The 24,994-nt window shown below is 34.2% G+C and overlaps 1 protein-coding gene across 1 annotated transcript in view; it reads left to right on the forward strand.

Moving 5' to 3' along the window:
- The window catches only part of LOC134527109 (chondroitin sulfate proteoglycan 4), a 530,625-nt gene that overhangs the window by 148,496 nt on the left and 357,135 nt on the right, over window positions 1–24,994 (forward strand). The window contains exon 2 of the mRNA XM_063359458.1: window positions 22,795–22,958. Coding sequence (XP_063215528.1) covers window positions 22,795–22,958 — 164 coding nt within the window. The remainder of the gene's footprint in view (window positions 1–22,794; window positions 22,959–24,994) is intronic.

Raw genomic sequence — 24,994 nt, forward strand, 5'->3', positions numbered from 1 at the left:
GCTGTCAAAGAAAATTGGAACCTTTATAAATGTAATGGAAAGTATACCAAGATGGTCGATGTGACTTATAAACCACTCTAGTCAGAACAATGTTTTAGAAAATATTATTTTATTATTTGAAAGTTAAGAAGTTTCATTATTGTCGTGTATTTAAATAGGCCCTATATTAATTGGAACAGAAAAAATAAAATAAAATTTTACTTAAGCAACAGCTTTTAAAATTAAGTCATTCGGTATTCTCACACGTTAAACATTGCTTAGCGTAAATGTAAAAGAAAAATACTTTGACTGGGACACGACCCCTTTGAGAACCGAGATGAGTGACGAAGCTCGAGTATGAGTGGCGTGGAACGGAGAGGTGCTAAAGCAACTGTGCTCCGCTGCCCGCTTGGTATGCCCGTTCAGACGTACTTCTCGTTCCGCTCCCTGGGGACGCTTCAAACTAAAGAGGCGTTAACCAACGCGTCGAATCAGGGTACGAGTGGCAGCTCACAAACTGCTACAGGAGTTCCAGACTGCGATCTCTTTCAAACACGCTTAGTCCCTGGAACATGACCGTCGTAAAGAATGTCGTTTCAGAAATATACACTGTCTTGGAAATTGTGGAAAGCAATACAATTGAATTACTCGACGTTCGGTAGAAGTGATACAAATAAATTGCACGAGAAACGTCATAGGACTTTCTCCATTGAAAATGTAACATTCCTAGCCAATGGAGAGTATCATATTTAGCTTTGCATTCATCCATGCATGACTGCTTTCAAAATTCCTTAAACGTTGATCCGGCACCAGATTGCATTCCAAGGAATTTCTGAAGAGTTCATGTAAGGATGCTCTGACATAAGGCATCACCCATTAAAATGGATATATCTGGGCATACAGGGTATAATTTTAAATATTTCACTTAGTAGAATAAAATTTTTCTTATGCACTAAATTTTAAAACGTGAGAGGTCAGGAAAAGACATTTTAGTACCTCATTTGCTATGGATATTTATGCATGATGTTGATTTACCAGGAATACGAAATTTGTGATGAATGCGTGACAACTTAAAAAAAAAAAATACAAATATACGCATACGTATATGTAAATTTGTTCTCAATTTTATAGAAGTTTTAATGCATTTCTGATTATTTAGCACTTTCTTTATTTTGCTTCTAGCTTACCTACTATTACTTAAAAAACAGTATTTTAAAATTAATTTGTATTATTAAATTGGTTTTATTACTACTAAATTTCAAATATGATATTTGCCTTGGCGTTCATATTATTTCATAAAACTTACGGATCATGCTGATGTGTGACGGTCGCAAGTTCGTCCCAAAACTCCTTTGTTACTGATAACATTGAGTTCTGAAATACTGAACAAGTAATTCATAACCACTTTAATCCTATAGGTTCTTAGGCCTTAAATCCTTGTGCATACCTACGCGAGATAAACCATTAGTCCTAAGAAAATCCCTCATTAATTTTATCATGTTTCTTTACTTAGCCCAGGAAATTATGATGTTGCCCAATTTGAAAGAGCAATGGCTAAATATTTATGAAAACAAATTTTTTTTTCAGAGTAGTGGTTCCAAGTCCACAATAAATAAAAATGTCATATCCTACTAATATTATAAACGCGAAAGTTTGTAAGTATGGATGTTTGTTACTCTTTCACGTAAAAACTACTGAATGGATTTTAATGAAACTTTACAATAATATAGCTTATACATCAGAATAACACATACGCTACATATTAATATGAAATTCCATCCTTAAGGGAATGAAAAAGTGAAAATTTCATTTTATAACAGAAAAAATCATAGGTAATAGACATACAAATAGTGAGTGAGTGTCATTTCTCTATGTCTGCCACACGATCATACACATAGTAAGGTCTTGCAAATACATATTTTTCTCCTTGGTGAGACCAGCCCGCTAAGTGGAGCTCGCAGCGGCTAGCAAAATAAAGGTGCTAATAACAGTATGGTTCTTAACTTCATCAATAGATAGAGTTGCCTTGAATTTTAAACGCATCTTCGTTCGATGCGTTTGTCATGTCTTTAATTTTTGTTTGTTTGTGCCTGATGCGTTCCTATACCATTGATCCGATTGCGATTAAATTTTGGTTAGTTATGCGAATTCCCGTGAAGGCTTCTGGGACGGTATGACTATTTTGTAATAGTTGGAGCACAAATAGTTTCAAAAAATGTGTTTATTTCATATTATATAGCGGCACTTCGTCTGTTTTTGTTGTCTAAGTGCGCACGCATGAGACAATTTATTTAAATATAAAAGAGAGACAGAGATAGAGTGATATTTATATAGTGTGAGATAGAGAGAGACAGGGAGATGAGATAGAGCAAGGTATAGAGAATGAAATGGGTAAGATAAAGATATATATAGATGTATAGAGCTATATAGAGACTTATATATAGAATATATAAAGATAGTGGGAAGTATATATGTAGATATAAAGAGATAAATAGAGATAGAGAGAAAAAATATATATAAATGTAAATAGAGATAAATATATATATTTAGAGATATGGATGGATGATTTGTTTATGTGTAACTACTTTAAACATATTACAAAACAAAACTAAATGAGGCATTGCAATGCATGCTGAGTATTAGCTAGATAATGGAATCATTTCAATATTAGTAATCTCTTATTTTTCAGCTTTTTTCTATAGGGCTTTATAAAGTCTACATACAGACCACCAATTTTTCTATATATACAGGTAAATAACTATACACTGGCAGAACAACGTCTATCGGGATCTGAAATGATATAAATTATTTTGCACACTTGACATTCAAATTAAGAATACAATTACTAACTACATCTGATTTCGAAAATGGTCCCCTTTCATCCTGTTTTCAGCCCGGGCAACGCCGGGTACTGCAGCTAGTTTATTATAAACGTGAGCAAGCACAGACTTAAAATTTCTTTAATAAGACATATTTTTCGCTTACAATTTTTGACCTAAATTCTATACCTGCATATTCTTAGTATCATAGAAGTTATACAATAAATACCATAACATAACTTTTAAAAATCTGTACTCGAAACGAAGATATGTTTGTATACAGTCAAACAAATATTTTCTAGCTGTAACAATAATAAATTGTTGGCTTACTTCATTTTATGTGTACCAAAATTTTCTTTTTGTTTGGTATGAAGGCAATTATCATGGAGAAAATAGCATCAATTCGCTAATGTGCAAGAGATGGGCAAAAACAGCAAAATAGTTATTGTGTCGTTATAGGGAAATGTTCAAAAGTTATTAAAAAGTGGAGTTATAAGTTTATGTTCCAGTAGAATCGTGCACTACATCATTTGAAACTGAACGCTACCATAGAAAATCCCAACCAGTGCACAGGCGTCGAAGCTGACTTTCAGTGTCGTGTTGGTTTAGGAAAATGCTCGACCGGACAGCGCTAGACGCATCCTAGAGCTGTTTACAGCAGTTCAGTTGGGATACTTTTGATCATCGCTCATAGAGCCTAGTCTTGACACAGAGAGATCATCACCTCTTCAGGTCACAAAACAGTTGCTCGTGTCGCATTTCTTCCAATATGACAATATATACTTCACGCGATGCTGTTACATAGTGGCTTCAATCCCAGGTGGCAGGTTTCACGAAGACAATTTTTTATTGGACAGTATGACGAAATCCTTCATTTGTGTGACAATTATGTAAAAAAATAAAAAAAGTTATATTTTCAAAATTTATTTTTTAACTACGTTTGTCTATCCTTGGCCACCAGACGGATGTTTTTTTCTAAAATCGTACAATTAAAGAGATAAACAGTTTTTGTGGACATAAAAATGTTTCACACTCAAAATAATTCTTTGAAAATCACATCCACACAAATATATATATTTTTTTGCATGTGCAAATGTGTGTGCTCGTGTATTTCGTTTCGTCCTGTTCTCTCAGTTAATCATCCCACTCCTAAGGGCGCATGTGTAAATATGATTTTCTGACACAAAATAATAGTTTAGAAGTTAATATGAAGTTCGGAAACTGATTATAAATGGTAAACAATAAAACACATAAAAATTAACAGTAGAAAACTGATAGCACTCCAATACTTGTTTTGCTTTAAAATAGTTATTTTCTACATACTGTTGTACGGAACCTGAAGTATAAGTTTAAAATAAAGAAGAATTGCAGATTTAGGAAAAACATTATGAATGCAACGCCATAATCAACAAATGTTTTTCATAATCGGCTCAAAAAGAAGTACCGATGTACTGTTGGTTTGAAGGATAAACTCACACCATGTAGCTGCTGCTCGAGCGAACTTTGCAACGAAACTGCCGTGTTCGTCCCGCCCGGGTGGCGGGGGGACTTCAACAAACCACTGGAGTGAGCGACGCCACACACTGCGCCGGTGATGTATTCGCGGTTACGGACTCGGTGTTGCGTCAGCCATTGTAGTTTAAGAGCCCGCTGATCAATCCTCGTCCGAGCGGACGCTTTGTGCCGAAGCGGACGCATAACTCACGCGCGGAAGACCCCAGGCGGCGAAGCCAGGGTTGTCGGCGGGGGAGAGGCCTTGACGGCAGCGTTGGGGCTTGCGTCCAGGTCGGGGGGTTAATACCGTCCCCCGCTAGGCGCTTCACGCGATAGGGCTTTAGCACGTAATCAGCACGCGTGACGAACAAATGAACACACACACACGCCCACAACCACAATGCCGAGTGCGTTACGCGAGCGAGGGACAGCGGAGCTCTGACAGGAGCGGTAAACACACGAGTCTGTACGCGTTTCGAAGAGCGGACTTGTTTGCATTCGGACGACCACCCGAGGACAAGGCGTGTTTGCGCTGCCGCAGTCGCAGTCGACTCGGGAGAGCTCCCCGCCGCAGTCTGCGCCCGAGTCAGGGACGTACCGGCAGGTTGCTAGTTACTCGTGCCCGCACGAGTCCGGCACTTGCAGACACCAGCCAGGGGTTTGTGAAGGAGGCGGTCCAGTGTAACCTATCAAACATTTTTTTAGTAAATTTTCTTTTTAATTAGGTTTTAAAATAAATTTGTCACACTAAAATCTCAGGGAACAGTATACTTTTAGAAATCAAAAGTTTGCTCAAAGAAATTTAAGTAATGATTTTGGCTAAGAAAAGATAACTGTTCATTTTATGTTTTTTCTACTTTTTTTGATTCATGTAATATTTTTTCTTAAGTCAGTTTTTTAATGTTTTCTTTAAAACAAATCATATATACATATTAATTAATGTTATTTAATACATGAAACACACATGTTAAGTTTATATGAAAGCCTTGCTTACAACTAACAAGTATGCAAAGAGAGGATTTAATATAGACTTTTTGCAAACAGAATCCCTGCCGCTTCTGTGTATGAGCCATGTTGGTCTGGATGGCATATATCGTAGCCCACTATAAGGGTTACAATAATCCTTACAAATAATGCTGTCTGAAAGCCTTGTTTTATTAAAGTTGCTACAATATTTTTGTATTCTTTAATCAATAGAGAATTTTTTCATTTAAATTCTTGAATGGATGGGTCAGGAAACCCCCCCCCCCCCCCCTTCACAAAAGGTTTTTCCAGGCACAACTGCAACTCTGCGACGAGATAGCCCCGACTCAGTTGTACGCGTGGTTGATATTTAAGAAAACTTGGGCATGAGTAAATCGCCACACAGCTCTCATTAGCGTTGAAGGAATGATTGGGTTTAAAATAAGAAGTGCTTGTAGAAAACCCCTCGATCGTTGGAGACGTTTACCCTGCGTTCCTGAGTTTAAAACGAGTCACCTTGGTACGAGGTGAATGATCTGACCATCTAAAACCGCGCTCCTTTGAGATTTATGTAAATGAATGTGGGTATTTTTAAAATGTTGATACAAAAGTTAATAATTATATGAAGAATAATTGGTTAATACTTTGTCATTTGACAGGAACTATAGTCACTGAAACAGAAGGTTCTACTACTTTGCAAATATATTTGAATATATGCTTATAGGCTATTAGCTAAAGTGTTTTTTTTTTCTCTACACTTATCTAAAAACATTTCTCAGATTTTAGACTACAAATAAAATAGCGAATTTAGTATTTATGGTCGAGGTCCCTCACTTTTGGCACAATATTACGCTCTTATTCGTTATCTGAATTAAACATTTTTCTACCTAAAAAACATTTACACTTGCACCACTTAATGTTCTTTTAATGATTCTTGCAATGGAAAAAGATTGATTTAAAAGCATTTTCATAGACATTCGCCATTCGTGATTTTACTTTTTGTTACAGAAAAATCTTGATGATGGACGACAAAGATGAATACAAAACACATGGAGGACAAGCCGGGTGAATAAGCCAGTACCAGCCGATTTTAAATCTTACATGCCTAGATAGCACAGATAATTCCATGGATAGCTATAAGTCAGTTGCAACAAGCACAGTAAATACATAAAAAAAACATCAACCTTGGAAAACTCAGCGACGTACCGACAAACACAACGATGTAATCTATATATATAAAAATTTAGCTTCCGTATGTATTTGGCCGCAAAACTCGGAAAGTATACGATGGTTTGGATTGAAATTTTTACAGAACATTGCATCTTAACAGAAGAGTGTTTATATGAAATAAAAGTTTGGGAAAATCCACCGGAAAAGTCGGAAAAAAAAGTTTCTGTAACTAAATATCATGGTCACCCAACTTAGTTGTGACCACGCTCGACGATGCGGTACCATATTGTCGAAGTTCAAGCACATCAGGCTACTCGACCATTGTGCCTTGACGACTATAAGTTACACAAATATGTATATATATATATATATATATATATATATATATATATTTCAAGAAAGAATAAAAAACTTTATTTAATTTGAAAGTATATTCTTTCGACTCTATTGATAAAAATACGTTTAAATTAAAAAATACATTTCGTACAATACATTTGAAAATTAAATAATTCTTGTATTATAGCTTATATCTTATATATTGCTATTATAATTTGTTATAATCACGTACGTTGTTATGATAATTGTTCGTCCAGGAAAATACACCGAGACTCCTTCAAGAACAAAATATAGTATATAATACTATCATACAAGCTGTGGCCAACCAATCCGGTGGATTGTACTTTTTGGATGCTCCAGGTGGAACTGGAAAAACATTCTTAATTTCCTTAATCCTTGCTACGATCCGTTCAAATGGCCATATTGCATTAGCTCTTGCTTCCTCGGGTATTGCTGCAACATTAATGGAAGGAGGTAGAACAGCGCATTCAGCTCTTAAACTATCACTAAACATGCAATGCACAGAAAGTCCAACATGTAACATTTCAAAAACATCAGGAATGGGAAAAGTTCTTCAGACGTGCAAAATCATTGTATGGGATGAGTGTACAATGGCTCACAAAAAGTCATTGGAAGCATTAGACCATACACTGAAATATTTGCGAAATAATCCAGATCCATTTGGGGGAGTGTTGGTGTTACTATCCGGTGATTTCAGGCAAACGCTCCCAGTGATACCTCGCTCAACACCTGCTGATGAATTGCATGCCTGCTTAAAATATTCAAATTTTTGGAGCACAGTAAAAAAAATGCATTTAACCACGAATATGCGAGTTAAACTTCAGAACGATCCAACAGCAGTCATATTTTCAAGACAATTAATTGAAGTTGGTAACGGCACTGTACCTACAAATCCAGAAACAGGAAAAATCAGCTTATCATCTGATTTATGCAACATCGTAGATTCAAAAGAGGAATTAGTAGACAAGGTATTCCAAAACATCGAAACAAAATTCAAAAATCATGCATGGTTGAGCGAAAGAGCCATTCTAGCGGCTAAAAATGTTGACGTACACGATATGAACAATAGTATTATAAACAGAATCGAAGGTGAAACAATGACATACAAATCTATTGATTCAGTAGTGCACCAAAATGAAGCAGTGAACTTTCCAACGGAATTTCTCAATTCACTCGATGTTCCAGGATTACCACCACATATTTTGAATTTGAAAATTGGTGTGCCAATTATATTGCTTCGAAATATCTGTCAGCCTAAATTATGTAATGGTACACGATTAGTAGTTAAAAAATTAATGGATAATCTTATTGAAGCAACAATTTTGATTGGACTTCATAAAGGTGAAGACGTATTACTTCCACGAATGCCACTTATTCCGACAGATATGGCGTTCGAGTTCAAACGACTTCAATTTCCAATACGCCTTGCGTTCGCTATGACCATCAATAAAGCACAAGGACAATCTTTGCAAGTGTGCGATTTGAATTTAGAAAATGAATGATTCTCTCATGGACAGTTATATGTCGGGTGCTCCAGAGTCGGTAAACCATCTGATCTATATGTTTATGCAAAAAATGGGAAAACAAGGAATGTAGTCCTTCCATTAGCTTTACAATAAAAATATTTAAGCTAAACACATTTTTATTTCTTCTATTACATTCCACAGCCATGCACAGTAAAATATTAAATTAAACAATGAATTAATATTAAACTGTGCCACAGCAAAGCGTGGCCGGGTTTAGCTAGTAAAGAGATAAAAACACACATAGTCTGTTTGTACCGGATGATGAGGCCAAGTATTCCCCAAAACGTCGCAACTGTTCCGTCATAGAAAGCCTGACGTGTTCGTCCGTGCTGTCGCCGTTGTGTCGTTCAGATTTACTGTTTTTTCTCACCGTTGTGGTAGTAGTTGTGTGCCGCTGTGTTTTCCAAAATTTATTGTTTTTCTGTATTAACTATTTTTGTTGCAAGTCTCTCGTCGTTGTCACCCCTCTCAGCAGTTCGTCTGTGCTAAATTATTCCGACTTGAATTCTTCCACGAAATTATTTGTTTTATTTTGGTATGTAACATTTCGCTCAGCTGTTAAAGATTTTCTCTACATGAGTTTATGTATCGATATTTTTTGTCCATTCGTCAGATTTTCCCATGAAATTTAGTGTAAACCCGCAATTACTTTTGCTTATAAAATTGTTTAAATCATCAACACATTAACCGTCTTCAAGACTTAATTGTATTGAAGTCCAAAGTCCAAACATAATAATAACTGACACCCCGAATAAAAAAACTTTGTACAGATAAAACTTTAAAATAAACTTGAAATTTTATCTAAAAAACTAGAAACATTTTTTTTATTTTAATCGAATCAAACAAATCTTCTTGATTTATTTCCTTCTACTATTGTAAACATATTTTGTTACAACAAAATTTTTTTTATTAATTTTAATTAAATGGTTCAACATTTTTAACAGTATATTTCGTTTTCCTTGGCTAAAGTTCTAACTAAGTTAATATTTCATGTACGTACTAAGTAAATATGTATGAAGTTAAGCAATAGACAAGGTGGCACGCCTTAACTTGGCCACTTAAACTAGATAATAAATAAATAATATTAAATCTCGTTAAACACGTTCCCCCCCCCCCCCCCCCTGCAACAAGTGAATAATACTTCGGCAACTCCTCCAGTGAAAAATCTAACTTTATTTCTGGCGCGCCTCACAGTTCGTCTAGCCGGTGCCAAGACGTGGTCGAGCGTGCGTGGTTGATGTGCGTGACAGTTGGCACACAGCCATGCTTAAACAAAATATAAAAAAAATTTACTAAATTGTGGGCGTCTGTGTCACCATGCTGCTTCAATACACCGTTTCAGACAAAATGAGAAGATACGTAATGGTACATTAGAAAAAGGTTATTGAGCTGACTTCAGCCGAGTAGTTGGTTGCTGGAGATTCGTCTTAAATAGTCACGAATCATACATCTCGAAGAAAAACTCATCGGTCATTGCAACTTCCTCCACGTTCCTCAGTCGAAAGAAAAATACATGTTTGACCTCTCATGGAATCAAATGGAAGTGTTTCAAGTTGTATATCCATTCAAACATCATGACCCCTTCTAAAACAATACACAGAAAAAGATTTTCTGTACGTTTACAAAATATTCCTTTGGAAACCAGTTTGCCAAGAAATATTTTATAGTACTTCAAGAAACTTTGTGCAACACATGACTATGGTTATTTTTGCATATATGAAATACGTTGTTCGAAATAATACTGAGCATTTACGACAATTGTCGCATAAATTTATATTTTAATTGATGTTTTATTCATACATAATTTTTTTAACCATGGATAAGAAAGTTTAATATTCAATCATTGGACTTTATTTTGCTTTATTATGCTTCTTAATATGCATAGTTAATACTTGAAAGCTATTCAGGAAACGGTTTACAATTAACATTAACGGTTGGAGGTACTAGAAGTACACAGAGCATAAATGTCCGAGTAAGATCTGAGCCCATTAATACTGCGAAAACTGTTTTGTAGTGATACATGTGTTTTCATTCAAATATACAAATTTACTAATGTCTGTAATTTTACATGATTTTTTTTTTCATTCACAAAAAAAATCTACAGTGTATAGTGCAATCCAGATATTGCGAACACCTTATTTTAATTTGTTTTGAGAAATAAGTTGTAGGCCTAAAACTTATTGACACACTCATGGGCAGACCGTACTTCTAATTTGGGGGAAGGAGGATGACCTTAGGCTGGTGGGGGAGTGGACAGCTTCAAACATCCCAGATGTTTATGTCATTTGGGATGCACTGAAGTACATTAAATTGATTCACCCGTCGGCCGGAGATAGTCCCCCTGATTCTCGCTGAAGGTGTGCCAAATTGCAATTGCAATTTGTAATTTGCCAACTTCGTGAACATTATTTTAAAATTTTGCCCTAAAAAATCTATACGACAGTTTATTAATGCATTCTTAAAAAGGCATGGTACCAAATATGTTCTAAGATTTTTGTAAACATTCTTGTTACTATCTAAATGACATTTTTTGATACGACAGTTATTCTCTGAAAGTGAATGACTGCGATTTTAACTGATGCTAAAGAAATCTTACAAAGGCTGTCTTAAAACACAAATGCAATTTCAAAAACTTTGATTATACATAATTTTTAAATTGTTATGGTATATTATATAATGAACTTTAAATTAAAATCTTGCAAAAGTTTTGGGATTATCAATATACATATCAGACTTATTTAAACACTAAATTTTTGTTTGGTATAAATAATGAAAACATGAATCCCATTATTTTGGTGAAGTTACTGGTTGTTTATTTCTAGACGATGTGAAAATTTCAGCTTGAATCGATTTTCTAATCCATACAAAATATAATTTTTCTAGGCTCTACAACTAAAACTTCCTCGCAGTTTAATACAGCAAACAACTAACAATTTTATAACTTTAATGCCTCAGAGAGAAGTTAACAGCATATAATTCAGGTGTCAGCTTCATTTTTTATTTTTACCTTTATTGTGTATGGTACTGATGATTTGGTTAGTGCACGCGCCCCTAGAATAACTGAATAGGCCACCCACCTGGCGAACGGATCAGTGACTTATAAGCATCTCTTGACGTCATATTAATAAAACCTTGATTTATGATCTTATTTAAAGGACAAAAATTCAATTTTTATAGCATAAAACTTAAATAAACCATTTATACAACCATAATTATTTAATGTTTCAATTTACTTGACAATTAACTTTTACGTAGAAATTATTGATGATAAACATAACTTGTATAATAAGTTATAAAAAATATATTTTATATATAAAAGAATTTATTTTTTAAATTTTCAAAATGTTTTTTTAACTAGTTGCTTCTTCACAAAGATTTCGTTTGTTATTTGGTTTTAGTGATAAAATTTATTTTCAATGGCCTCGCCAAAGCAAAAAAAGTTTTTCTAGTGTGGCAGCTCGGTTTTGTTTCCTCCAGAGTTTGTAATGTATAATCCAAACATTATCACAGCGTTCTTTTGTTGCGTTCCCTTTTACGACGTGACTCGCGAAAACCGGCTTTATTCGTTACACGTATTCACATCCCAGAGCGCATTGTTGGCGTTTTTGCAAGTTCGGCAATGATCCGTGGTTTGCGGGCGAACTCCAGAGACACGACGTTGTAAAGTTGGCGACCGTGCGGCGTGTCGACGCTTGTCTATGTCACCGGCTTTTCTCGCCGTTCAGAATACATAGGGTGGGCTCTGTTGGTTCCACTTGTCACATTGTGTGACGCGAAACTTTCCTCGGGTACTCGGCTGCGTCCATTAACACGTCAGGGCTGTCGTCGAGTTCAATCCTTCCATTGTATTTACTATTCCTATAGATATCTCGCATTGGTCACTAACGTTCGTACCATAACTAATACTGCAGAAAATGTTCACAGCTATTAAATAATAATCAATGATTATGTAATTTTTAAATTTTTGGACATTATGATAAATTTACATGAAAAGTCCTTAAATAATAATATAATTACCAACAATTAACCAAAATGGCGTATGAAAGAGAAAATTTGAAAAGAAAATATAAGGATAGTCTAAAAATCAATAAAAAATGTTTGTTTTTAAATTACGTCAATGTAAACTAGTTTCAAAAAGTTTTAACATTTCTCCATGAAGATTGCACTATTTTTGCGGCATATTCCATTGTTTTACACTTGATACGAATTATAATTTAACAACTGGCCAATATAGTGTATATTGAAGGGACTGAATGCCTATTTCACTCTCTGCAGTTAAAACAATTAAGTCAGAAAAGACAAATTTGTCAATATTTCATGACATCATGTTTCATAAACAATATAAATTCTGTATACATGACAAGCATAATATTGTACGTCGTCATATTTTTAAAAAAAATTTAAAAATTTAACAATTATGTCTATTTAATTAGCTGCTTATATTACAAGGTAGATGGCTCTGAAATTTGTTTGATCAATATATTTCAATATAAAGTTTACACTTGATTACACTGTAAAACTCGTAATCTCACTTTTTTATTTTTTAAGATAACAAAAGTTACTATAAAGGAAAATAAAAATAAGCCACCTCACATTTCATTAATTATCCCCCAAGTTACTTACACATATGAAAATAATATATTTATTTATGAAGGGAATCTGTCTTCGTTTCTTCACAACACTACAAATTGTTAAAACTGTGAATACCTACACATTGACACACGTGTATTTAATTAAACATTGCCTGTGTAAAATCTACCTTCTTCATAAGGTTGATATCACAATATAAACACCCTACTGGTTTCACAAGTAATGAAATACAAACAATCTTTAAAAAAATGCAATATTTTTCTACACGAACCTAGCCTAAGTGACGAGCCCAATTAAGCAGAATTAAATAGCAGATAATTTATCAATTTACTTGGTCAAAGTGGGTGATTCATAAAATCAAAGTCAATTTTTGCCATCATGATGGCTTAATTGGGTATTTTTATTTAATGAATATTTCTTACAAAAATTAATTCAATGTATAGACTCAAAAAAATATACTATGGTTTCGAACATCTGATTACAATTGCTGATCTAAGATGCAACTATAAATTAACTTCTTAAGTAGGTACTTACAAAAATAATATTATTATTTATTAAATATATATAAATATACCAATGTTTGTAATAAATAAAAATCAATAGAATATTAATTCCAAACTGCAGGCATTTGAAACATTACTAAACTACGAGCTCGCATTAATAAAACTTTACAATTAAGTAATAACTCTTAAAGAATTATACATTCCAGATTATAATTTGTATAAAGTTTATAACGTTACGTCCTACACAAATCTGCGGAGTGCGCGAACCAATTAGAAAAAATCATTTTAAACTTCGGTGTCAGTTTGAAACATTCCAAAAAGTTTCGTTTCACGACCAAGTCATTCCTGGCGCGAGCACAAAAAAATATAAAACCTCATATTGCTTCAAATTATGTTAATGATGTTTTCCAAAGTGTTAAAGTCCTCGTGGATGACTTCGTAAATTAATCCACAGAAGTTCTCATCTACTACCAGTGGCAAACCAAAGACTAGATACTCGTACAATTTGCCCATTTCAGAAACTTTAAAAATGCGTCAGCAAATAGCTTTTATACTCGCCAGAGGCATTACTAAATAAACCAATCCATTATGACGTCACAAAATTACGCACTAGCAAAAAAAAATCAGAAACTTATAGTTCTCGTCGATGTTGAACGGAAGCACTCGATAGATATAGCAAAGGCATTTGAATTTGATGGCAATAAAAACGTTGAGGTTTTTCCCCGGACCCGCCTCCGAGCTAACGTGCTGCAGGTTTCCGTCGCAACGCCGAGTCACGACACGCCTGTCCGCAGCCCGCGGCTCCAGCTCGACCGCCTCGCGAGACCGCCCGCCTTGCACACGCACCGAGGCGCTGGCCAACTCAGCGGTGCCAACTGTCACAAAAACCACCCAGTGCTGATACACTCGTTCGCCACTCCCCGGCTTTAAAAGCTTAATAAAGGTGAACGGAAATTAATAGAATGTAAGCTGTTTAAAAATTAACTAAAAACAAAAATAAAATACATTAAACATTTCAAAATACTTTTAAAAAGCATAAAATGATATTAAAAATGCAATAAACAACAACCAAGCAAATAGAAAAAAATTAATTATTGACAACCGAATTTTTAAGAACTTATTGCTTAAAAGAAAAAGATTTTAAAAGCAAACGGCCGTATACAACAAACGGAAACATTTTGACCAGAGGCTTGGCCACATCTGAAAACACATAATCTCATTTAAAGTCACGACGCGACGGTTATAATAAAGGCAAAAAAAGGTCACCTCACATTTACATTAATAATCACCTAAGTTACTTACACATATAAAAATTATATATTTACTTATAAAGGTTAGTTGTAACTTCATTTCTTCACAACCCTACAAATTTGTAAAACTATGAATAAACATTGACACACTTATATTTAAATAAACAATATATAAGTTAAAATTAGACAATTACATCTTATTTTTGCATGTCAGCACAACCACTTTTCAAAAACAAATACATATAAATTGTCGTGAAAACGTTAATATTTGTTAATATTTTGAACTTGTAAGGATATATAAAACACATAATTGTCAGTATGGAAATAGATCTGTTTATTTCTTGTCACTTTTCACTCGTAAAATTATAATTTTGAAAAAATGTTGGATTTATCATTAACTGAAGTGCTATATTATACGTATATTTCAAAGAAAGAGTTCCTATCTATTCCAGTCGATACCATGATGCGGCTTAAAAAATATTTCTATGCTATTGCTCGTTTCATGGTTCTATGACCCCAAAACAATCGTAATCTGAAACGTTTATAATATACGTATGTATGTTTATATTTGTGTATATGGACCAATTTATACCGAATTTTTTTAATGAAATATTTCAATATTAATGATAATTACTTTTTTAAAATATATATGAAGAATCTCCACCGAATAAGTTGAGTAAATAAAATAAATTGAGTAAATCTTATCAAGGAATGAGAAGGTGATTATTTTTTAAAAACATAGATACAACCATTGCCTCTCTTAGGAAAATTTTACATCCTTTTTAAGATTTTATACCTTGAAAGTGTAATACCAAAAATGTTTATGCCGAAATAAATTAATTGATACGATCACCATTGCTGTAAAGAAAGGATGACAAAACAGGGGTAAAAGGACAAAAATATTCATAACTTCATAAATATGATTTACTATCAAATATGTTTATATTTATTGTAATACTGGGTATAAATACTTACAAATTGGCTTGATCTATTTTTATACGACAAAAGGTGTTAATAAAATAGGGGTTAGCAGACAAAACTATAATATCGCATTTAATAGAAGCACTAACAATTCGTTTCAGATTTGTTATTAACCTTTTCTGAAACAAATTTAATAACGCCTTTACCTCAAAGGTGAAAAAAGTTTTGATTTCATTAAAATCACAATAGAAATATATTTAAACAGGTATAAACTTTAAAAAAAGACGCAAATTTATTTCTTAAACTTTTATTGATAAGACAAACAATGACTGCCACACGTGGAAAAAATGGTTTGACAAATAAATGTTAACATTTTTGTAGGCACAGTATTAATTTAGTTCAAATTTTTGTAAACTTCTTGAGTATTAATTAAAACTTTTGCCCTGAAAATTTTATGCGACTATTTATTAATGCATTTTTAGTAGGCATAGTACCAAATGTAAACCTTCTTATTACTACCTAAAATTTTTAAATAAACCATTTATGATACACTGAAGCATTCCTACAAAGGTTGACTAAAGTAGGTATGGTTTAAAAGACGAAAATGCTTTAAAACTACTTTATTAGGGGCAATTTCAAACCCGTTATGTTTTTGTAGACATTCTTTATAATACCAAATATCATTTTAATAACTGTAACACTTAGCGCAAGAGGTGAATAAATTTGTAATTGGTTTAATGCTTAGCTTATGAGGCAAAAAGTATATGTTATATTGATGATAGTTTAAACTAGCCGCACAGTATACAGAACCTACCTATCTGCGCCAGGATAATTTATAGCTCATGGCTATGTCATTCATGTAGAGGATCATCTAAAATCCCAGCCATAATACTGTATGGATTTAGTAGAACATTCTAAACATTTCGGCGGCATGAAATATGCTTAAATTCTTTTTGATAATTTTAGAGCATTATAACATACAGATGTTAATAATATAAATTATCTCAATTATCTAAGCTATCTTTAAGTTTCTAGGATTTTTAGAAGTTATTAAAATCATCCATAGGAAATATGAAATTCTAAATCTCCCTGCGCATGTAGACTGTTCTGAAATGAATTTTTATATTCGAATGCATGTATAAAAGAGCCTTTTTTAATCGTATCGATAACGCAATCAAAATATGCTACGATATTTTACGGGAAGTTAAACAACTATAATATATTAGCCCTATATGGTTGTATTTCGAATAAAGTTGTTCATCTCGATAGGATATAAGAACCAAATAAATCGTTAATTACTATTTTCTGAAACTATTTTAACTGGAAATAACAGTGAACTCACCTTCATTAACCTACATTCAATTTTATTATAACTAACACCGTGTTCGACAGATATTCAGATTCAGCATTTGTCTATTTTCTCTCTCGAAAATTGTAATCACAATAAACTCTTTTTTTAATTTTTTTTTCTTGGTATCATTGCAACCATAGAGTGAAAATGGGCTAATGAGGTGGATAATTTTATTTCGATAGTTTAGAATCCTTATTGGGGAACTGTGATTATTTTCTTTTGAACATAAACCCCATACTATGGGGCTACCAAAACCATCCCTTCAATAATACACGTGCATGTTTTAATTGCAAATTATATTAGGAAATGGTGACGCAGGTGGTAATTTATTTTTAAGACAAAAAAAAATTTTTTTATTAGATGTTACTGATAAAATGAATTAAGGAAACAATAAATTGTTTGCAAAAGGAAAACCATATTAATATTTCGCACTGGGAAGCAAAAGCAAAGCATTTTCATCATAAACACGGACCTGAGTTTTAAATATGTTGCAGAAAAGGCATGGATGTACTCCATAACAATATGAATGCGCTTGATACCAAGATTGTACTCGGGAAGTAGACCTCAGCACACTTGTAATGTAATTCATGCATAAATAGCCCATGTCTTGTCGTGTAACTTGTCTCGAAATTTACAGTTTTTAAAAGCAGCTTCAATTTCACACATTTACCAGTTGACTTTTGCAAAGCATTACATGGTGTTTGTTTCAGATCACTGACAAGATGAACGTGTTGTTTGCAGACACTGTTGACAGAACAGAAATGATGGATAAGAAGACTTTTGTTACAACTATTTCTGAGAATGGTTAAATTTGATAAAATTGATCTTTTTCTCCTGCAAAAAATACCTGTTCCATTGTTGCCTGTCATCACAAACAAATTCCAACATCACGTCTATTCAATTACTAACATCAGTTATTGTACAATTTGCTGAAAAGTTTATATCTTAATTAAAAATTTAATTTCACTAAATAACACAAATTTAATGTTTATCTTTTATCATTGCAAATTTTATTTTTATGCGTTTAGCTAGCGAGATAGAATTGTTATAATATGCAATTTGTGTGAAATAATTCAGCTCCGAATAGTATTTCTTTTTAATTTCATAGAATATAGTAGGAAACAATTTAATTCCTGCTAAAAATAGATTACAATTTTCACTCTAGCATTAAGAATGTTATTATATATACAACAACCTCTCTTGAAAATCGCAAAACATATTTGCTAAACAAAATGTCATGATAAATATTACAATTTGAATTTAAAAACCCAATATATTTATCTTTACTCACTTTTTAAGATAATAATTCCTTAATACATATTTATTTTGGATTTTTTTATGAATATTTCTTCCAATCAACTCAGGAGACATCTTTAGGACAAAAACAACATATTTTAGTGCAAATTGATAAACTGTGAACCTTTACTTGTTTTGTAACGTGAAAGCTAATTATGTTTAATGTTTACGGTAGCATCAAGTCACTCAGCTTCGAAATAAACTGCAGACGCGAAGCGCTTGGAGTTGGCTACAAAGGTGACTAAATTCACAATAACTGACCGTTTCCATCCTTGGCGTTAAGAACTAAAAATGTTGCCCAACAAACCAAACAAAACACACGGAGAATATATTTTAAGCCTTAAAACTCTCTTAATTGTCAAGTGACTTAACTCTAGAAGTAGTAAGCTATTTTATCAACTTGATTAATGGTCAGCAATTTTTATTTTAGATAGTGGCTTCATGTACATAATTAGGTTTGTCGGAAAACTGCTGGTTGTAACACGGTTTATAAACACAGGACGAAGTTTTTAATTATTTGTTAAGACAAATATTTGGATAACGTACACATATTAATGGCAGAAAGAAATTTTAATCTCCAGGATGATAGTGATCATAATTGTTTTTCTCATTTTGGGGACCCAAAAATAAATGATGTTTGGGAAGGTTTGAGAACTGGCTTGCGGGAAAACAACCTGTTTCCGAAAAAACACGCAGTTCCAGGTGAAGACAGATGGGCGAACAAGGTTGTTTTGTTGGCGAAGGGTAAGGGGAAGGTAATAAGCCGTACAACAGCGACAAAGCAAGATGGAGGGCACCTGTCGAGCACACTAAGCGAACTGAAGTTCTGAGCGCCGTGACAAATGAGCGCACATTTACGAGAAGCGTTTTACAGTCATTTATTTGCGGATTACGAAATCTGACGTTTGCAGAGACATTTGTCACTCAACGCGCGGTCGGACATCCATATTTTTCTCGGCTGGATGTTAAAGTTGAGGTAATCGGTATGTTAAGTGGAACGTATTTATTGACGCATAAGTCAACACAAATCATCTGTACTGTCATCGTTTAGGGAAAGAAAATTTGAGAAAATACACTTGGATTAGTCATAAATCAAAATTTTTTCTCACGCTGTCATACACAATTATTAAAATTAAATTGTTTTCATACCTTATTTTGTACTGAAGATTATTTATTTAATAAATATTTAATTTTTCTTTAACATTAGTAACTTTCCATTACGTTGTATAAGACACGTCAAAATTTATATTTACTATAAAAGAGATCAATTACTAACAAAAACTCAGATAAAATGTAGATCTACTGCCAAACTCCAGGAGAGACTACAGAAAAATTAATACCAATACCGTTGTAGATAAATGACTTATCAGATTAATATTATAATAACATGCTATCATATCCTTTGGCTAGTTACATTTATTTTCACATCTTTTTAAGCTTTTAAACTACTCACTGTTTAGTAATTTCCTGTTTATAGGTATGAAGAAAGTATAACAAAAATTTATTTCAATTTAATTGAAATTTGTGTTAAATAATTGTGTTCGTCACTAAGCAGTGAAAGATTTAAAAACCACTTACCAAATGGAAAAGAAATGAGAATATGTGGACCGTGATTCCAACCGTGCTTCAGTGTCTTACTACGGGACCACCTTCTCCATATGTGGCGTAAAAATGTTTAAACTAAATACGGATTGTCTTCAAATTACCATAAATGAACAAAATAATGGACTTTGTGTCTTGTCGAGGTAGAGTTCACTAAATAGGAACTAAAATTATGTAAAAGTAAGGAAACAAATTCCAAATAATTTTATATCAAAACTATTAGGATACTAGAAACTTACCTAGATAATTTGTAAAAACGTATATTGTGGGAATTTCGCAATATGAGTAGTTAGCAAAGCAGAGTAAAAATAAATTGTAACTGGTGTATTGAAATAATAAATAATAAACAATGTAATAAACTACAGTTAGCATACCTACGTTTGGGAGCGTAAAGCGATTGATTGCCGACAAGTTGGTGCTCGCACTGCTGAGGATCCCCCCACCCCCTCGGAGAAGTTCATCAAAGTGCCGCTAGGCGCGTGGCGCGTGCCACTTGATCCCTGGAGTGTGGGGGGGGGGGGGGGGGGGACAGCAGCGCCGTCACTTCTCCTGGACATCGTGTATCGCACGCCTCAGAGGGAACTTTGGCAACCTCGCGGTTGATTGCTTCAGGTTCGCACCAGGAGAGCTGCATCTGGTCTAAATTGGAGGTCTTTCTGGTTAGCAGTTGGTTTGTAGAACAAAACTGTAACTGTATAAAGGCCAATCCTAACAGTTTGTTTGTTTAATAGCTTGAAAGGAACTGAATAGCAAGAAACGTAAAAACTTCAACATGAAGTGAATAGTTTCAAACAAAGATGTAAAACAACACACAAACAAAAAAGTAACGTAACACATCACTATAAATTTATTTATAAAAACAGTGTACTCTTATTCAGATGGGAATGATTGTTCTCATTTTGTCATTATTACCCACGTGGCAAATATTGCACTTATCCACTCACAAACTTCTTATTTCCATTATAAAAATTGTGTTTTGGAGGTCTCGATGAAGCAGTTAGGCTAAATTTTAACTTCTGTTTGTCACAGGCGGTCATCGAGCATTGCGAAATATGATTTTATCATTATCTGGTGTAAATACCTTAAGTGTGTTGCTTATTCTGTCTGCAGCTGAAAACCCGTTATCTGAGAGCTAACAGTACTGAAATATTTATCGTTCCATGCACCTAGCTTCTAAATAAGCATTTGGTTCACAGGAAACTTCTGTTTAAAATGTTCTTTAGAAGCGAATTTAAATGTAATTATACTAAACAACTAAAGAATGAATTCGTGAAACGTTTATTTTCAAAGTTATATTTTCCCATCGCTTTTATTTTTCCTAGCTGTAGTTGTAAAATAAGCAATTAGGATGGGAATAATATTATGTGTCCTGTTGTTTATCTTAAGTCGCTCAACGCACATCAATTGAATTCGTGAAATTTTTGGCTTTCGTGCCAAATCAAATACAAGCTACATTTTATTTGGTGCAGAAGTTCTGCCTGACGCAGGACTTTGATTCAAAATCTACCAAAATAAAAGTTTAAAACAATATATTATTTTTGAAAAACTGTAAAGAACTGCGAAAAGTTGGGATGCAGTACAGAAACTCATTACACCCACGTATCGGATTAATTATTTTGGCCCGTGGCTAGGACTGCTGACTGGTAGGGTTGAAGGTGCTGTTTTGCATTTAAGTTTGAATTGATGGAAAAAATTGGATAGGAACTTTTCTTTAATTGATCTTGAAACCGTTGTTTTCCGTGATGGGAACTCCTAAATTAGAATGCACTCCAAACAGTATTTTGACACCCTGTGGGTGCTTATGATTTTTTCTATCCCGGAATGAAAGAAGGGTGCCCTATTCCGTTATTCTTGTTTGGTTTGATTTTTCATTCACAGTGTAGGAAGGAAAAAATCCTTTAGATTCTTCAATTTTCCACAGTGTATCGATATGGTAATGCTTTGGGCCGAAGATTCTCTACTCCGTGCGAGAGAGTAGCATAGTCTTCATCACTTTATCGATCAGAGCAACCATATTTAAGAACGATTTATCATCTACCATAAGAAAAAAACATTATTTTTACCATAATAAATTATACCCACAATTATCATCAATACATTATTTTGTTTTGTAAAATGGATGAGAACGTGCATTTACTGGAGAGGAGACTTTGTGGTGCAGTGTTACCACAATTACCTTCCTCCAGCCTACTGAAAGAAACAAATTTTCATTGGAAAAATAGCGTATTGAACGATTTACCTGAGAAAACTGTTTGGTTTTTAGAAAGGGCCATTGTTAAGATATAAGTTATGTCAAAAATTATTTGATAAAACCTAATATTACAAAAGAAAAAAGCTCTCTGGTATGATAATGAGTTACAAAAGTGTAATAATAGCTCATGTTACACCTTTGACGTCACTCACATAAAGAGCATTGACCTGGCAGTAACACTCTTACTAACGTGGGAATTAGTGGAGCTGCATCAAAACGTACGCATAAATTTGGCATGTGTAGAATGTGAAGCAAGTGGGCCAAAATAAGGTGACCCTCAAATTTAATGGAGGGTTTTCTGTATAAAAATTACAAGGGTAAATATATTCAGTAAGGGCTTATTTTTAGTAACTTGGAAAAAAAAAATACGAAAACTTTAAATTTAGTCTGTGTGTTTAAAATATAATTTTAGCAAAAGAAAAGCCAAAACCAATATCAAAACGAAAAGGATGACCTAAAAACTGTGTCACGTAAATTGTTTCAAGATTTTATAGTTCTCTAAAGTAACACAAGTGGAACTCATTTCCCAGCTATAGCTTTACGGTATCGAACGATGTTTGCTTACGAACTTTGACCACCACATGACGTTGTCTACAAACACTGATAACCGTGCAACAGTAGCACAAATATACTATTGATGAACGTTAAATTTGAGAATATTTAGACGACCCAGACTTGAAGCAGTCGTGCTCGTCCTGAGGCGTCCGCTCGTGTGCTTGCAGCGTCCTTCTACGGCGCGAGCTACATCTCGGTGCCGCTGCAGGACGCCAAGAGCACCACAGACCTGCAGTTCCGGTTCCGCACCCGGCGTCCCGACGCCATGTTGCTGCTGGTGGCCGGCAGCACGGACTTCTGCCTCGTGTGGCTCGAGGCGGGCCGTCTCAAGGTGAGGCTGCTGAGGCTGCTGAGTATCCTGAGGCTCACCAGACTCCTGAGACTCACGAGACTCCTGAGGCTCGCAAGTGTCTTGAGGCTCTTGAGACTCCAGAGACTCCTGATACTCCTGATACTCCTGAGGCTCTTGAGGCTCCTGATGCTCCTGAGGCTCTTAAACTCCTGAGACTTTTAAGTCTCCTGAGGCTCTTGAGACTCATGAGGATACTGAGGATTCTGACGCTCCTGAGGCTCCTGCGGATCCTGATGATCATGGGGCTCTTAAGGCTCATGAGGCTCTTTAGATCCCTGAGACTCCTGATGCTCATACTTCATGTCTGGTCGTTGAATTTTAATACATGTTTTCATGCGTACATAAATTAATATAGATTCAATAAATTTACGGACTTTTCAACGAATAATTATCCTTAAATAAACATATAGTTCTTCGTAATTCCAAATAACTGTACTTTCTCAGAAACGTATCTTTATTTTGATTTCCAAATTGTGTGCTTCTTTACAAATCAAAATATCTAACACGTAAACAAAAGAAGTGTGTTCTTAACAAGTGTTTGAAAGTTTTGTTAGTATACCAATAATATGATTTGGATTTATGTTCAAAGAAATTTGTCCCATTGTTCGTAAATTTAGAAAGATTTAGGTTAATCTACGAAGATCCCTGGACCATTTGTAAATTTTGAAGGTAAAAATTCTTATCATTATACAGGAGGGGAAATCAACCTGGAGGAGTTACCAACACTCGTCAATGCTTATTCCTTACATCATTCAAGCAAATCATGTCATATAAATGTAGTTACTAATCCCAATATTTAGAGAGTATTATACAACAGATCATTATATCGATATTTGAGCATCACAATTGCGTCGAACAAGCGCACAAAAGACGGTTGAAGTTGTTGTTAGGTAGGATGTTAGTCCTAAAATAAAGAAGGATTATTATGGAGTGTTAACTAAGGGGCCAGCCTACCAGGGCACACAAACGGTGTGCAGAGCTTCAGAAGGAACCACGCGATTTGAAAACTGCTAAAGGCATCACAGCGGTGTTTCTTTACATAAAGCATTTATGAATGCACTGAGGGCGGATGGGTAGTTCTGTTTCCACATTTTTTAAAAACTGTATTTTTGAGAAAGTAAAAAAATGGCTAAAACGCGTGTTTTCTGAATAATTTTCAGTCACGAAACACCCGGTAAAGATTTAAAAGCACCTAAGAGTCTTGCATTACACATTTATCTTCAGTTCATCTCCATACAATTTTATGGTTGCAGCTGAAATTTCATAGGTGTCTTATGCACGAGTAGACTGTGCCCAGTTAAAAGGGAAGCACCAGGGAGTGTTGCACCTCAGCCAGCCACATACGATATTTAATTCCTTAGCAGTTCTCTTACTTATGTTATGTTATGTTAGAGCACCTGTTCCTGTGTAGGTAACATTTCAGCACCCTTCCAAGGGGTCTGGCTCTGGCTATAAAAGATTTCATACCAGAATCTTAGCTAAAATTGCACTAGAACGTATTCTATTTTTCTGCTCTACCCACTAGCAGAAGTCGTCAAGATGTTAGACTCGCGTACAGCAGCAACATAAACCCGTATAAAGTCAATTTCGTAACAATTGGGGGACATATCAAACGTGTTGGGATGCCAAATGAAACTTTATGAAAGTGAAACTACCCTGGATTATATTTGCTGAATTAAAATAGTCATAGAAAGAAGCCATCTGTAGTTTTAAAAGAAAAGATAAAGGGAATTTCACTATTTACAATATTAAGTTACTTCAAAAGTTCGATTGTTTGGTAGCGCAGCGTAGGGTTCGCGGCTGAGAAGCGCGAGAGGTTTAAATTTAACCTTTTTTGAATAACAGATAACTTTTATTTTATTTGTTTACCTTATTGCTATAATATTATTAAATACATATCAGTCCATTGGTGTTATTATTTCATACTAGTTAGCTATAAATCCTTTTTTAATTAAAACAAAATTAAATATGTTCACAAGTAATAAAAATATAAAAAAAAACCCTAACTAAAACAC

Source organism: Bacillus rossius, chromosome 1, assembly GCF_032445375.1.
Source record: "Bacillus rossius redtenbacheri isolate Brsri chromosome 1, Brsri_v3, whole genome shotgun sequence".
Lineage (NCBI taxonomy): Eukaryota > Metazoa > Arthropoda > Insecta > Phasmatodea > Bacillidae > Bacillus > Bacillus rossius.